Below are 12,979 nucleotides of genomic sequence, written 5' to 3' on the forward strand. Positions count from 1 at the left end.
TAAAATATTTAACAGTTAAAAAAATCACAGGAATGCCAGGCCTCCTTGGTATGTAATTTTGACTGGTTTGTGTTGGAGACTGGTTTCTTATTTTCCAATAATCTAAAAATAGAAGACAAAGACAAAGTAAAGAGAAATTAAATGTCTTCATGTCACGACAGAAAGTCCTGTTTTATTGAGAACATTCCTTTTTTTTCTTGTAGTGTTTCTTTTGATCGGGTTTCGGACATCAACTTTACTCTCAATACAAATGAAAGTGTAAGTATGTGTTCCAGTACTATCAGAAAAATTTCTGCCTTTTAAATTTTGGCATGCCCTCAAAGGGTTGGCAGTGGCTATATTTACTGCTTTTATGTGGAAATCACTGGAAAATATTTAGCCTACCTTATTCCCATATCATGAGACTTACTAATTGGAAGACACTATTATTGTTCTTTTTGATAAGTATTAAGCAAAATTGCTTCTAATTTGTATAGCTGGGTTTAAGATTGGTCTTAGATCTGATTTGTGCATACTGCACACTTGTGTTTTATGATTAGAAGCTATTTAAATCTTCAGTGAGACTGTAGTGACAGGAAAGTTCATGACAGTCTCTGAACCTTGATGTTATTTGTTGGTTGAGCTAAAATGACCTTCCAGTACAGAAAATTAAGCTGGAGTACTTTGTGCTCTGGTTGTCTGGAAAGCTCTTTGGGGTCACTCCCACATGCCATCTTTAAACATGATGGAAGCTCCTAAGTGTTCTTTAGTCCACTCAGCTTGTTGGTAGCCAAGTCAAACAAGCAGCACTGTGTATTTTCTTGACAAGCTTTAAATTAAGGCATTCTGGTTTTCTGCTGCTTAAGATTCTCTTCAGAATAGTCATGTATTTTCAAGATGTTTACTAATGTAATGTGGGTTTTCTACTTTTGCTGTATTTAGGGCAATATAGCCTTGTTTGAGGCTTGCTGTAAGGAGCGGATACAGCAGTTTGATGATGGTGGCTCTGACGAAGAAGACATTTGGGAAGAAAAACACATTGCATTTGCACCAGAGTCCCAGAGGCGTTCCAGGTGAGAAGGGTGTTTCCCATCCAAAGAGCAGTGTAGTGAGCCTGCAGTAATGCACCTGTCCTCTGGTTCAGTGTGTCTGTTGGTACAGACTGTCCAGCATAACTTGGTATTTCCATTCTCTGGAGAAATGAGTGGAGATATGGCTCTAGTGCTTCATTTGCCAGCCATGATTCGCAGGAGATGCACTTTGGCTTTTATAGCTTGTTGGTTTTGGGTTTTTTCCTATGTTTTTCTTTCTTTCTACCTTTCAACTGTCTCAGCTGTCCTTGCTTTGGACAAGGCAGCCCAGCTCCACATCTCTATTAGACCTTGCTGTCCTCACTGCAGTACCAGTATGGCTGTGGACAAAGCAAAGTGCAATGAGGGGAAGGAGCACCTAGTCCCCAAAACTCAGGGCTGTTCAGCCTCCCTTAATATCTACTGAAAGGCTCTTCATGTGATCAAGTGAAAAAAATCCTAAACCTTGTTTCTTTGAGAGAGAAATGAGGGAAATACTGAGTTTTAAAAATTATACCTCAAGTAATCCGTCAAAAATAATTGTAATTCTCTCTAGCCTGAAACTGCAGTATTTCATTGTGCCCAGGGTGTTATACTAAAACTAGAATGTAAACTCTCTTTGTATTTGAAGTTCGGGCAGTACAGACAGTGAAGAAAGTACAGATTCTGAAGAAGAGGATGGAACTAAACAAGACTTGTTCGAATCCCACACCAATACAGAGGACAAAATGGAAGTAGACTTAAGTGAACGTACGTAGCTTTTTCCCCTGCTGCTTTGGGTTGTAGCAAATGCTTAGATCTAGCAGCTTGCTTTTGTAGGAGTTTCCTCCTTGACTGCTTTTATTCCAACTGTCTTGAAGTAGTCTTTCCCACTTGCCACAGAGCATGCATGTATTGGGAAGTTTGAATTCCTTACATATCTTAAATGACTTAGTCTCTCTAAAATTCGTGTTTCTCCTCTTCAAGAGTTAAAAAAGGAGGAGTAGTCAGCAAGGGGAGTATTAAATACTCATTTATAAATATTGAGTGCTTACAAAAACCTAGTATGTTACTATCCAAACCCAAAATACGTTATTTTTGCTGGAAGCCTTTCAGACCAGCTTTTTGTCTAACAGTGCTCTTTTAGAAGACTTCCTGCAGAAGCTAAGTGAATTTGCATTGTTCTGGTTTCAAATGTGAAAGAAAGATACACATCAGGAGACTCTTACATGGAATCTTAACTGATGTAATAATTTGAGAAGTTATCACATTCAAGTCAGACTAAAACTGGCTTTTGTTTAACTGGCAATGTCTGTTGTTGGGATAGGTAAAAACCCTGTGTTTATCTAGACTGTTAGGAATTAAATTCGAAGGAAAAGTTAAGGGTTTTCTTTTCTTTTGTCAGATTGGTGTCGTTGGCATCTGTGTGTCAAACAAGTTTTGATCCATGTGGGTCTCCTCCCATATCTGCCTGGGTTGGAATTTCTAATTGCTAGTCAGAGCTTCCTTTTCAGCCTGTTTTTTTGTATGTAAGTGTTAAAGAAAAACATGTTTCCCTTGGGTAGGTGAAGTATTTTGAATTGACCTATCCTAAATTAGATGCTATTCACAGTTGCTCCAAAATTTAAAATATCAATAAATATTTTATGTTGTAAAAAGCCTTAAACTTTTCTGAAACTTAGCAGTGATGTTAGTGCATGAGAAATTATTTGAAAAAATTGAAAAAGGGATGAAAACTCTTACAATTGTCATTATTATAGAAATTAGCTTGAAAAATGGTAGCAAATATTGAGGTTAATTTAAAGGCTAAAGTGGGATTGTACTTGTGATTTAATATGTTTGATTAGTCTTGTTCTTCAGATAAACTTTTTTTTTTTTTAGCGGAGTACTCTGAATTACTGATCTTAAAATTCTGCCTTACTAGCAGAATTTTCCTTTTAGGGAATGCATTCATTTTTTAACAGGATATACAGGATTTTTCTGCATGTGCTTTCAAGTCTAGTTATGAATCTTGCTTCTCTTTATGGAATGTACATAGAGAGAATCAGTGTGTTAGGCATATGTGCACACATGTTCTTTATAGAAATTTGTTCCTAATGAATTTAATGATGGTTTTTCAGCACCTAACTGGTCAGCAAACTTCGATGTACCCATGGAGACTGCACATGGTGCCAGTCTGGATTCTGTTGGCTCTGCTGTGTGGAGTACTGAAGCACCTGTGCCAGCTAAAGAAACTGGCTGGGCTTCCTTTTCTGACTTCACATCCTCTTTGAGGTAAGAATGTCACTTATTCAGGGTGAGTTTGGTTTTGTTGGGGTGTCCATCTCTGCACCAGCCTGTGTTGCTGGTGTGTGGAAAGTGGCTGAAGAGCTCTGTGTGTTCCAGCATGTGTCCCTTTCCAGGATGGGTGGGTGATAGTGTTTTGGGCATTTTTAATTTCATATCGTTGTGTGCAGTTGTGATAACTAGGTTAAGTAGTTCTGCACGATTTTGAGAACACCCAACATAATGCTGTTCTTTTTTTGGATTGAACTCTAGACTCTACTGAAGTCTTGTGTATGAACTTAATCAAATAGGTATAAATTTTGAGTTGACAAATATTGGCAGTCAAGAACTACTTCCTTCTTGTATTGGAAAACTTTGCTTTTATACATTTTGACTTTCTGTCTAGGCATTAAAACAGCTCAGATATAAATGTATGATTTTTTCCAACATAAGAGTGTTGTTTCATGATTGAGGCAGGTAAATTGATAACCAAATTAAGGGCCTAGAAAATGAAGACTTGGAGTTGCCACATTACTGGATAGAAAAGACATTCTGTAAATGGTGAGATGTTTTTCAAGTGGCCAAATCTTGTCATCCGAGTTCCTCTAGAATGAAAAACTTGTAGCTGTACAGTATATAAAATCAAGTAGTGAAATCACTTTTGTAGTGGTTCATGACTGCACTGGCAGTCTCACCAGAGAGCTATATGCATTTAGCAAAACAATTAAAAATATTTGGAAACATTGCAAAGAGCTGGTGATACCTGTCTGCCTTAGTTACTAGGGACATGCCCACTAGTACTTGTAATGTAACAAAATCAAATAAAAGTAAAATGACTGTCAAATACCCTCAGGTCAGTTCGGGTGCTTTTTGCATTACTAAACTTCTATTTAGTATGTCTTTCCAGCCCTCTCAGAAACAAACTTGCTGTAATTGAGTTTTGGTATAGTTCTAGGCATTACAGCTTTCATTGAGTGCTAATACTGTTTTGAGAACTGCATTTTGCTATTCAGAAATGTTTCTAAAGATTTTTTTATTCTACTTGAAGCTCAAAAGACTCCTTAAGAAGTAATTCTCCTGTGGAAATGGAAACAAACACAGAACCAGGTGATCCCTTGAGTGCAAATGCAACTACTCTTACAACACAGCTAGAGAGTAAGTAAAACTGCATTCCCAAATGCAAATGGGTTGATTGTAGGAGTCATGCATAAGAAAAATCTCCCTGAAATTGAAAACTTTAGGTTTCCAGAGACTCTTCTCTGGCTCGTCTGCTGTTCTGACAGGTATTAAAAGTGACTTTTCAATGAAATTATAAACTATTTAAAATAGTTTCCAATTTGAATCGAGCCTTACTGATACCTCTAAAAAGTTTGCCCATCATGAACAGAAAAGCATTACAAAGAAACAAAGTTTGTTCTGTTAGAGAATCTTCTCACTTGTGTCAGCATTTAGCTGAGCTGATGCCCAAAAAGAATGGTAGCCTCCACTCTTGTCCTGTAGCAATAGGCCAGTAACCTCACTGTGTTCAAATTTCTCCTTCCTGCTCATGCCTTTCTAAGCCACCTTCATTGTGCATGCCCTAATTATTTGTTCTACATGTATGAACTGTATTAAACGGACAAAAATATTTTAATGAGCTTTTTCTATAACTATTATTACCAGAGAGAGCAAGAAGTGCATGTGAGAAGTCCAGGCAGACTGGACTTCTCAAAGATTTGTCAGTACTTGGAAGCTTAGAGTCAAATTTGTACCGTGTAGACTAGTCATGAATCTGACTGTACAGAAAAATAATTTGTCACTGTGATCCTACTAAGGCCTTGTTGCAGTAAGCATTGTCAGTCAAAATTTAAAAAGCTACAGACTGGCTTTTTCTTAAGCCATCTGTAAGTGATACTCATGCTCTCTATGTGGCACTTGCAGAAATTCTTTGTAAAGAAGAATTCAAGAAGTGTGCAAAACTGCAAAAATACTGTTCTTGATATGTTGGCTTACGTGTTTGCACATGAAATAGAAACATTAGTACATGGCTGGTTAATTGCTTTGATATCTACTTGCAGCCCCAGCAAGTGTTGCTATGGAGGCCAGCTCAGATGGAGAGGATGATGTGGAAAACACAGACAAGGTAACCGAGACAGTCATGAATGGCAGCATGAAGGAGACACTGAGCCTAACTGTAGATGCTAAAACTGAAACTGCCGTTTTCAAAAGGTAAGAGTCCCTATTTATTGTCTCCCCCCATGTAAATAGAACACTGTTGATGGAACACTGTATCATCAGAGAGTTCTTTCTAAGTGGTAATTCCTGAGGCTTTAACTAGAAACCTTTCAAAGTAACTGTTTTGAAATTTGACTCCTAGTTTGTTACTGTAACATGCAACTTTACTTATCAAGCCTGAGTTTCAGTGGAAGGTTTTTAGAAGACTGACTCAGCTTTTGTCCCTGATGCACATTACTTTGCATTTTTCATATACAGTTCTTCTAACATTGCACATCAAAACTAAGCTTTTAAAATTTTGCACGGAATTCTTAGACTTGGATTGGAATTTCATTCTTCTCATCCAGGAGGATGGAAGACAGGAGTTGAAGGCCAGCCAGGCACTGCTTTTGAGTGTAGCTCAGCAGACACCTGGGGTGATCACTGGTGGTATGCATGATGGTGTTAAATCTGTTCTGAACTACAGGTGGCACATGGAATTCCAGAATACCTGGAAGAACAACTCTTAATTTTGCCATCTTCTGATATGAAGATTCAGGAATAAGTGTCTTACAACATGGTCAAATTGTATATTATGTATATATATATATATCCTGTGCTCCTTTTATGAGACTAAAGCACATTTCAGTGTTGTCTACTCCATCCCATCTATTAAGATTTTGTGATCTCAAATTTAATGATCAAGTGTTTTTTGTTTAGTATCAAATATTTATGTAGGGAAACAGAGGCTACAAACAGTATAATGTGCAAAAATTTTGCCTTCATTGAAGCTGATGTGTCCTGCCTCCAGCCTGATGTTGACAAATTGGAGCACACTGCTAGAGCATTTTGAGATGCTGCCCTCTTCTTGTTACTTTAGAATAACTTCCTAGTATCTGTCCCTATTCTAGCTTTAAATACTAAAACAGAATTGTCAGTATGTCTTGGAAGTTGCTTTAAACCCCCCCCCCCGAATCGATTCCAGTATAAGAAACTTTTCCAGTGTTACTCCTTACATTGCCTGCTGTATAAATTAATTTACTTCATTAATGATAAAGGAGAGAATTACTGAACCATCCAGAATGAATAGACCTTGCAAACCAAGCAGCTTTCCATCATTCTTGTTTCCATCCTTTTGATTATTTGGATGATTTAACTTCTGATGGTTTTTCAGCACAGAGGAGGGAAAACTTGTGACTGCACAGTGATTCTAAATCAAATGACATTGACAGAGGAATGAAAACAGCACTTTAGAGAAGTGTTGGGACTCCGTGCAGATCGATGTCATGTGAAGCCATCCATAGTGCATTGCTGATTTAGCAAATGATGTGTCTGCTCTCCAGTTTGTTCTGTCTTTTGCACAATGCTTTTACATGGTCTTTACCCTTAGATGTTTACAAATTTGGTTTAGTTATCCATGGTGTCTTTCAACTTCTCCTTAAACAAGTTTAGCTCACATACACTTTGAAGTTGTGTGACTTGTGATACTGGTGCAAAAACTTAACATGAGGAGGCAGCATCTGGTGATAGTTCCTGCCTATCTTCATTGAATTACATGCTGGAACTGTAGTTAAAAGGACATAGAGGTGCAAAGGGAGACAATATCATAGAATTGCTCCATTCAGAAGGGACCTTCAAAGTTTATCCATTCCAGTCTTTTATGGGAAAAGGATCCCAGATGAGATTACCAGGCAATCTGTCTGATTGCACATTGAAAACTTCTAGTAATGGGGACTCTGGGATCTTGATTTGGAAGGGAGATGTCAAAGAAACATACAGGGGGCTTAAACATGAGGTCTTAAATGTGGAGACTGTTTTACTCTGATGGAGATGTGCAGATTCATAGGAATTCAATGCTCAAGTGGCATTTTTTTTAACCAGCTTGCTGGGAAAAGGTCTAAATTAAGGGATAGTTAGAGTAGTGAGGGGAAGTCCTACTCTGGCCTGTTTGCCTTTCAAAGTGGATGCTTCCAGACTTCAGCTTTATCTAGGTTTCTGCCAATAGAAAATTGATGGTGTTGAAGTCAACACTGAGGGGATTTATAAGCTCAGTAGTTCATTTGTGGAAAGCTGCAAAGGACAAAAATGGGATTTCTGAACTTAGTTCGGAAACTTAGTCTCTACTCAAAGTAGAGAGCAAGTAGGAAGAATGCCAGCAGAGAGGCAGTCTTTATTTTATTAAAAAATAAAAAAAACCTAAGACATCACTTTCGATGGTGACGGTGACAAGTATTTTATTTGGAAGGAATGCAAAGAGTATCAGGTGAATGAGATGGGGAGATTAGATGGGGAAAACTTGATGAGAGATTGCAATGCAAAAGACAGTATTTTTGCAGGCTCTGCAGGATAGAAGGAGAAAAGAGAAGGATTCATTGAAATTTAAAGGATCCATGGAAAGGAGAACTGTGAGAATAGGAAGAAAACCAGCAGAGGAGATTGGCACTTCTTGAATAAATAGATTTGTTTCCACAGAGGTATAAGATTGATGTTTGTCTACTTCAGAGCTACTTTATAACTATCTCTTGCAGGTATATATGCTCAAATTTGTATTTTAGTTCGCTCATAATGGTGTGGTTGAGGTGGAAGAGGGTGGAATAGAGAGGCAGAAAAGTTTGGGTTTAGAGGCAAATCAGATTTGTTTGCTAATGACTTTTGAGGCTGCTTGGTTACATGGTACTGTCTTACATAGTGTGAGTGTACAGCTTTTTCACTGAACTTTGTTTTTGTTTGTAAGAGGAAGTTTGTGAAGTAGATTGGGCTGCAGTCTTTATACCCCATAACCCATACATAGTATTCACTGTGGAGTTACTAGGAAGTTTACTATAAAAGATAGTGATGAGTTAATGATTTTGCTGGTATGTTTCATGGACAGACTTTATTAATGCCAGTTTCTGAGGGAATCTTGAATTTCTTTTATACTTTCTTCCATTTTTGCATACTTCTGGCTTCAGAGTGTTGAAATCCTATCGGTATGTATAGCAAAGGATCATGATTGTCATCACTTCAGGCATCACATACATCCCTTTTTTTGTTTCTGATCTTCTTTGCAATCACTGTGTTTCCTGCCCTTTTATCCAGTCAAGTTTTAATGGAATGTAAACACCATTAGGTGCATCGTTAGGTGTTTGTAAAGCCTAGAGCCATGTGCTTGATCTTCGTGTTGCAATCATAACTTAAAATCCATTTGCATGTGAAATATGGACCCGTCTCAGTTTTCTCCTGTTGCCTGAATTTCCCTATAAGTAAACATCAAAGTTAAATACATTAAATAACCTCTTGCTTTTTTTTTTTTTTTTTTTTTTTTAAAGTGAGGAAGGAAAATTGACTACCTCGCAGGATCCTTCTTGTAAATATGTAGTAGAAGAGAATACAGAGGTTGCAGAAGAGGTCCCTTCAGGTCTTCAGCCTACTAACAGCAGTCCAGAACAGAGGTAACTGCATTCAAGGATGATTTCAATTCTCTGAATAGCAGTTTGTGTGCTTTTCTAATAGGATTGATCTAAAAAGATTGAGTTTAGCTCAGTCTAAAAATGTACTTGGCTTTATTTTATTAAATTCCCACAAGTTGAATTTTCAGTTGATTCTAAGACTCTTAAGTCATCAAAGGTGTATTTTTTTCTGCCAGGAAGTCGTAAATATCTCCATTCTGTTTTGTGACAACGTTAGTAAGTTAGAATAGTGAATTGATGCACAGAACTACTGCATGTTCTGATTATACTGTACATGGACTAAAAAGATGGAAGCACAAATTTAAATTCTGATTTTTGAGACTTGTTTATGAGCCAGTATTTAACTGTTTCCTTTCTTCTAACTTCCTGCTCTGCATAAATCTCAAACTTGATCCAGAAGGGCATTCTAACCAGAAAAAACAACCCTGTCTCCTTAGTGAGAAACTCAAAAACTCTTTCACAGTCTCTCCTAGAGATGCTATCTTTATTAAGACAATTTTTTTTTAATGCTGCTAAGCATTAAATTGTAGGGAAACTACAGTTGGGTAGTTGGGTACTAGGTGATTACCTTTTGAGTGAAGATGCTTGTCTGAACCAAGAGAGGGTTCTCAGAGCTAGCAGTTTGCTAGATTGCCTTTAGGTTGTGGGAAATCTCAGGAGCTCCTTTCACTGACTCCTGCTGGCTTCAGCAGAGCTCAGAACTTTCTCTCAAGGTGGCTGTTGCAGTAGATCCTCATAAGCACAGGATAAATACTAAGATAAACCTAATGATGCTTTTGGGGCTCCATGTATAAATGACTAGTGGAAGGAGTCCCCTAGGTAGGTCTCTGGCTGGTGGCTAGCAGGAGTAATCTCTGCTAGGAGCCCTGTTCTATCATGGACTTTTTTCCGGTTAATAAATGAGTGATGGTTATGCAGACTGTCACACTTTCTGTCCATGAAACATTTGTTTCTTGCCTTACAGGTTTCTCTAAAAAGTGTTTGCTTTTGTCTAGTGCTGTCTTTTCTCTAATGTTCACATATGTTTTTTAAAAAGTGTTTTTAGGGCTTAGCAGCCAAAGACTTAGCTAGGGGGCTCCTGCTGGTCATGTGCATGTAGAGCACAGACCCCAGAGTGGCTTCTCTGTGATGTCCACCAGCAGAGAACAGGAGTTACAGGTAATTTTCCTCATCTGTAGTTTCAAGCAGTATTTGCATTCTTTTAGAGAATCTTCAGATGTATTCCATAGACTTGCACTGAATGGAAGTTGACATTTTTTTGCCTCTATTGCTTGCATATTTTTAATGTCTTCATGCACTGGTTTGATCTTTGTGCTGGTCCAGAGCAATTGAGCCCATGTTTACACTAAATTTTTATCTAGAAATGTACATACTGTTGCTGTTTCCACTCTTGTAGGTTTGCTCTCCATTTTCCTCCATACATCATGAACGTTTCATCCTAGTGGGCTGCCATTCAAAGTATTTTTGAAAGGCTGTTTGTAGATTAGATGAATAACCAAAGCAATTTTTAAGACACTGTTGTTTTTCCTGTTGTGTCTTAGCTGCTGGCTTTCCAGTGCAACCATAAATACTCCTGGTATCACATTTTGCCTCACAGAATAAGATTTGGATAAGTATCAGAAACCTGCTCTTTATTAGTAATTCTCTGAGATACCACATCTCTAGAGATGGCTTATTATCTCAGTTAATGAAGGCCACACATTCTTCAATGGTGTGCTCAGTTAATTGAGTGCTATGCTTAATGAGGAGATAAGATTCCAGAAATGCTGGACTGCAGAAGATAATTGGGATGAGCACGTTATTAGCATGTTTCCTTCCTTCAGTTTGCAGGTTGTGCTATGCAGGATCTGGGGTTGTTGGGTTTTGGTTTGGTTTTTATTGCACTTACTGCATTTATTTCTTGTATACTTACATGTATTTTTTGGCCTCTTAGGACTGATCAACACACCCATTTAGGAGAGGCATCTGTTAATGGCCCTGTATGATATGTGATGGCTGCTACCTTGGCTGAAGAGAAAGAACTGATGTCCAGGTGTTTGAGTGTTTCTTGAGGATATCATCAAGACCCTGTTGAAGCCAGTCACTGCTGCACTAATTTCGCAAGGAATCAGGACCAGCAACATTTATATTCTAGATTTTAAGACATTGTACAGAAATTCATAAGTGTAAAAATATTGCACATTGAGAAATACCAATAATTTTTGCGTATGTTTATATTGTATTGTTCTAAATAACGGGGGGCCTGTGAAATAAGATCCTGCTACCCATGTAATGATGACAGTAGTGTTACTATAGTTAAAATGGCTGTAAGAATAGTTTTATAAAAAAGTGAATACAAAAATCTAATGTATTTGAGACATAACTATTTGACGATTAGTGTGACCAAAGTATTTAGGAGTTTTCTTACATTTTTCACCTTGTAAAAAAGAAAAAGAAAATTCATGTTTTTTCTGAAACTGAAATGCCCTATAAATGTTATTTTGGTTGGTTTAGCTTACAAAAGTGATTTAAATAAGAATTTTTTGGTGTTCAACATTTTACAACAGGTTTTTTAATTGGTAATTGTTTTCTGTATTGTTCAAAACAGATCAAAAATGTAAGTCTATTGGTAGAGATTTTAAGTATTTATTGCAACAGCTTAGTTGACAAATTGATGTTACTGTAAAGCCATATGTTCTGTTAAGTCTAGTTTGCTTGAAACAATACCTTCCAGGTGAAACACTAGAATATTTGGAGTGCACATGGCTTGTTGTGTTTAAGTGGTTCACCTGCCTTTAAACAGTTCACCAAGATTTAGTTCAATACCAAGCATTATACAATGGAACATTTCAGAACAATCTGCGTATTTAAAACGCTATAATCCTTTTAGACAAGTCAAGTAAAAGAAATGCTCATGCTGCTAATGTAATTACAGTACCTGCATTTTAAAAGTAAATAGTGTTTTTAATACAAATTTTGGCAGCAGAGCATGTTAATTGGTAATTTCACTGTACTGATCTGTGTGAGGCTTTCATTTGTATGTTCTAAACCAGTTTTTTCACAGCTGGTTTGTGTATATATATAGTGATTATGGAAACTAATTCTGTGTAATTTATAATTTTCTATGTCAGTGTAAAATTCCAACAGCCTTCTCAAACAAACAGAAGCAATATACTGTATATTGCCACATTGTCTGGTGAAAGGGTTAAAATACTCCTGCACTTTTAGATGCAAAACCATTTTTGTTTCTGTAACAGTCATATTCATTTATTTTTACATCCTTTGTTTTCCTGACCAGTATTTAAAGCCAAAAGGATATTCTAAACAATGGCCAATGATTTATTTCAGAAGGCGTCCCAAACAACGTGCCTAAACATTACATTGCATACAGAAATAAAAAACCCACATGTATGTCACTGCCCTTATTGCTTTCTCTTTTGCATTTTCTGCAAGGTTCAGTGCACTTGTCCTTGGAAGTTTTTGCAAACTGATCAGTTGTGTGAAAACAGAGGGGTAAAACCACAATATCATAAGTGGAATTGGTAGCTATGGTTGCCCTTTTATTTGTACTTTATGGAATCCAGTCAGTTTCTAAGTTTGCTTTATCAGTTCAGAATTGCTTTCAGATCAGCTTGACCAAAACCATTTTGTGGGTTAGCTTTAAGGTTGGCAGCTGTCCTTCTTGTCACTTTGATCTGTCACTGAACAAGCAGCTTTGGAAACAAAACTGCTCATTTTGACACATGAATTGGAGCCAGGTAGAAATACCAAATACAGGCAAGCAGCAAGTTGGTTTGTGTGAGTTTGATGCTTGTAAGGAGAAGAACTCGAGTCCTTTCCAGTGGAACTATTTGTCCCTTGCTAAAAAGTTGATTTATCTAGTTCTGTGGCTGTGAATATCAGAGAACACAGTAGATGAAATTGAATCTGGGCCCTGTTGCCTTCAGTTCAGCAGTCTTGTACTTGTGTTTCTGTTCACGAACTGTCATATCAGTCCACTGTTTTGAGGAGGTGGAGGGTGTGTTTTACCCACTCACTCTATTACTTGCACAAGGAATCTGGAAC

The 12,979-nt window shown here is 37.4% G+C and overlaps 1 protein-coding gene across 19 annotated transcripts in view; it reads left to right on the forward strand.

The window, feature by feature from the left end:
* PPP6R3 (protein phosphatase 6 regulatory subunit 3) overlaps window positions 1–12,335 on the forward strand; it is a 50,108-nt gene extending 37,773 nt beyond the window's left edge. For 7 of the 19 annotated variants that reach the window (XM_088166752.1, XM_088166760.1, XM_088166753.1 and 4 more), the window contains 9 exons: window positions 204–258; window positions 922–1,052; window positions 1,681–1,799; window positions 3,149–3,302; window positions 4,342–4,448; window positions 5,351–5,501; window positions 8,438–8,455; window positions 8,795–8,917; window positions 10,869–12,335. In XM_088166752.1, coding sequence (XP_088022878.1) covers window positions 204–258; window positions 922–1,052; window positions 1,681–1,799; window positions 3,149–3,302; window positions 4,342–4,448; window positions 5,351–5,501; window positions 8,438–8,455; window positions 8,795–8,917; window positions 10,869–10,920 — 910 coding nt within the window. In that variant the 3' untranslated portion in view covers window positions 10,921–12,335. Of the gene's footprint in view, window positions 1–203; window positions 259–921; window positions 1,053–1,680; window positions 1,800–2,433; window positions 2,558–3,148; window positions 3,303–4,341; window positions 4,449–5,350; window positions 5,502–7,822; window positions 8,033–8,437; window positions 8,456–8,794; window positions 8,918–10,868 lie in introns of those variants that run through there. The other 12 variants (XM_088166756.1, XM_088166763.1, XM_014873556.2 and 9 more) reach the window with 5 other exon arrangements.
* The last annotated feature ends 644 nt before the right edge of the window (window positions 12,336–12,979 follow it).

The sequence above is a fragment of the Sturnus vulgaris genome, chromosome 6 (genome assembly GCF_052056855.1).
Source record: "Sturnus vulgaris isolate bStuVul1 chromosome 6, bStuVul1.hap1, whole genome shotgun sequence".
NCBI lineage: Eukaryota > Metazoa > Chordata > Aves > Passeriformes > Sturnidae > Sturnus > Sturnus vulgaris.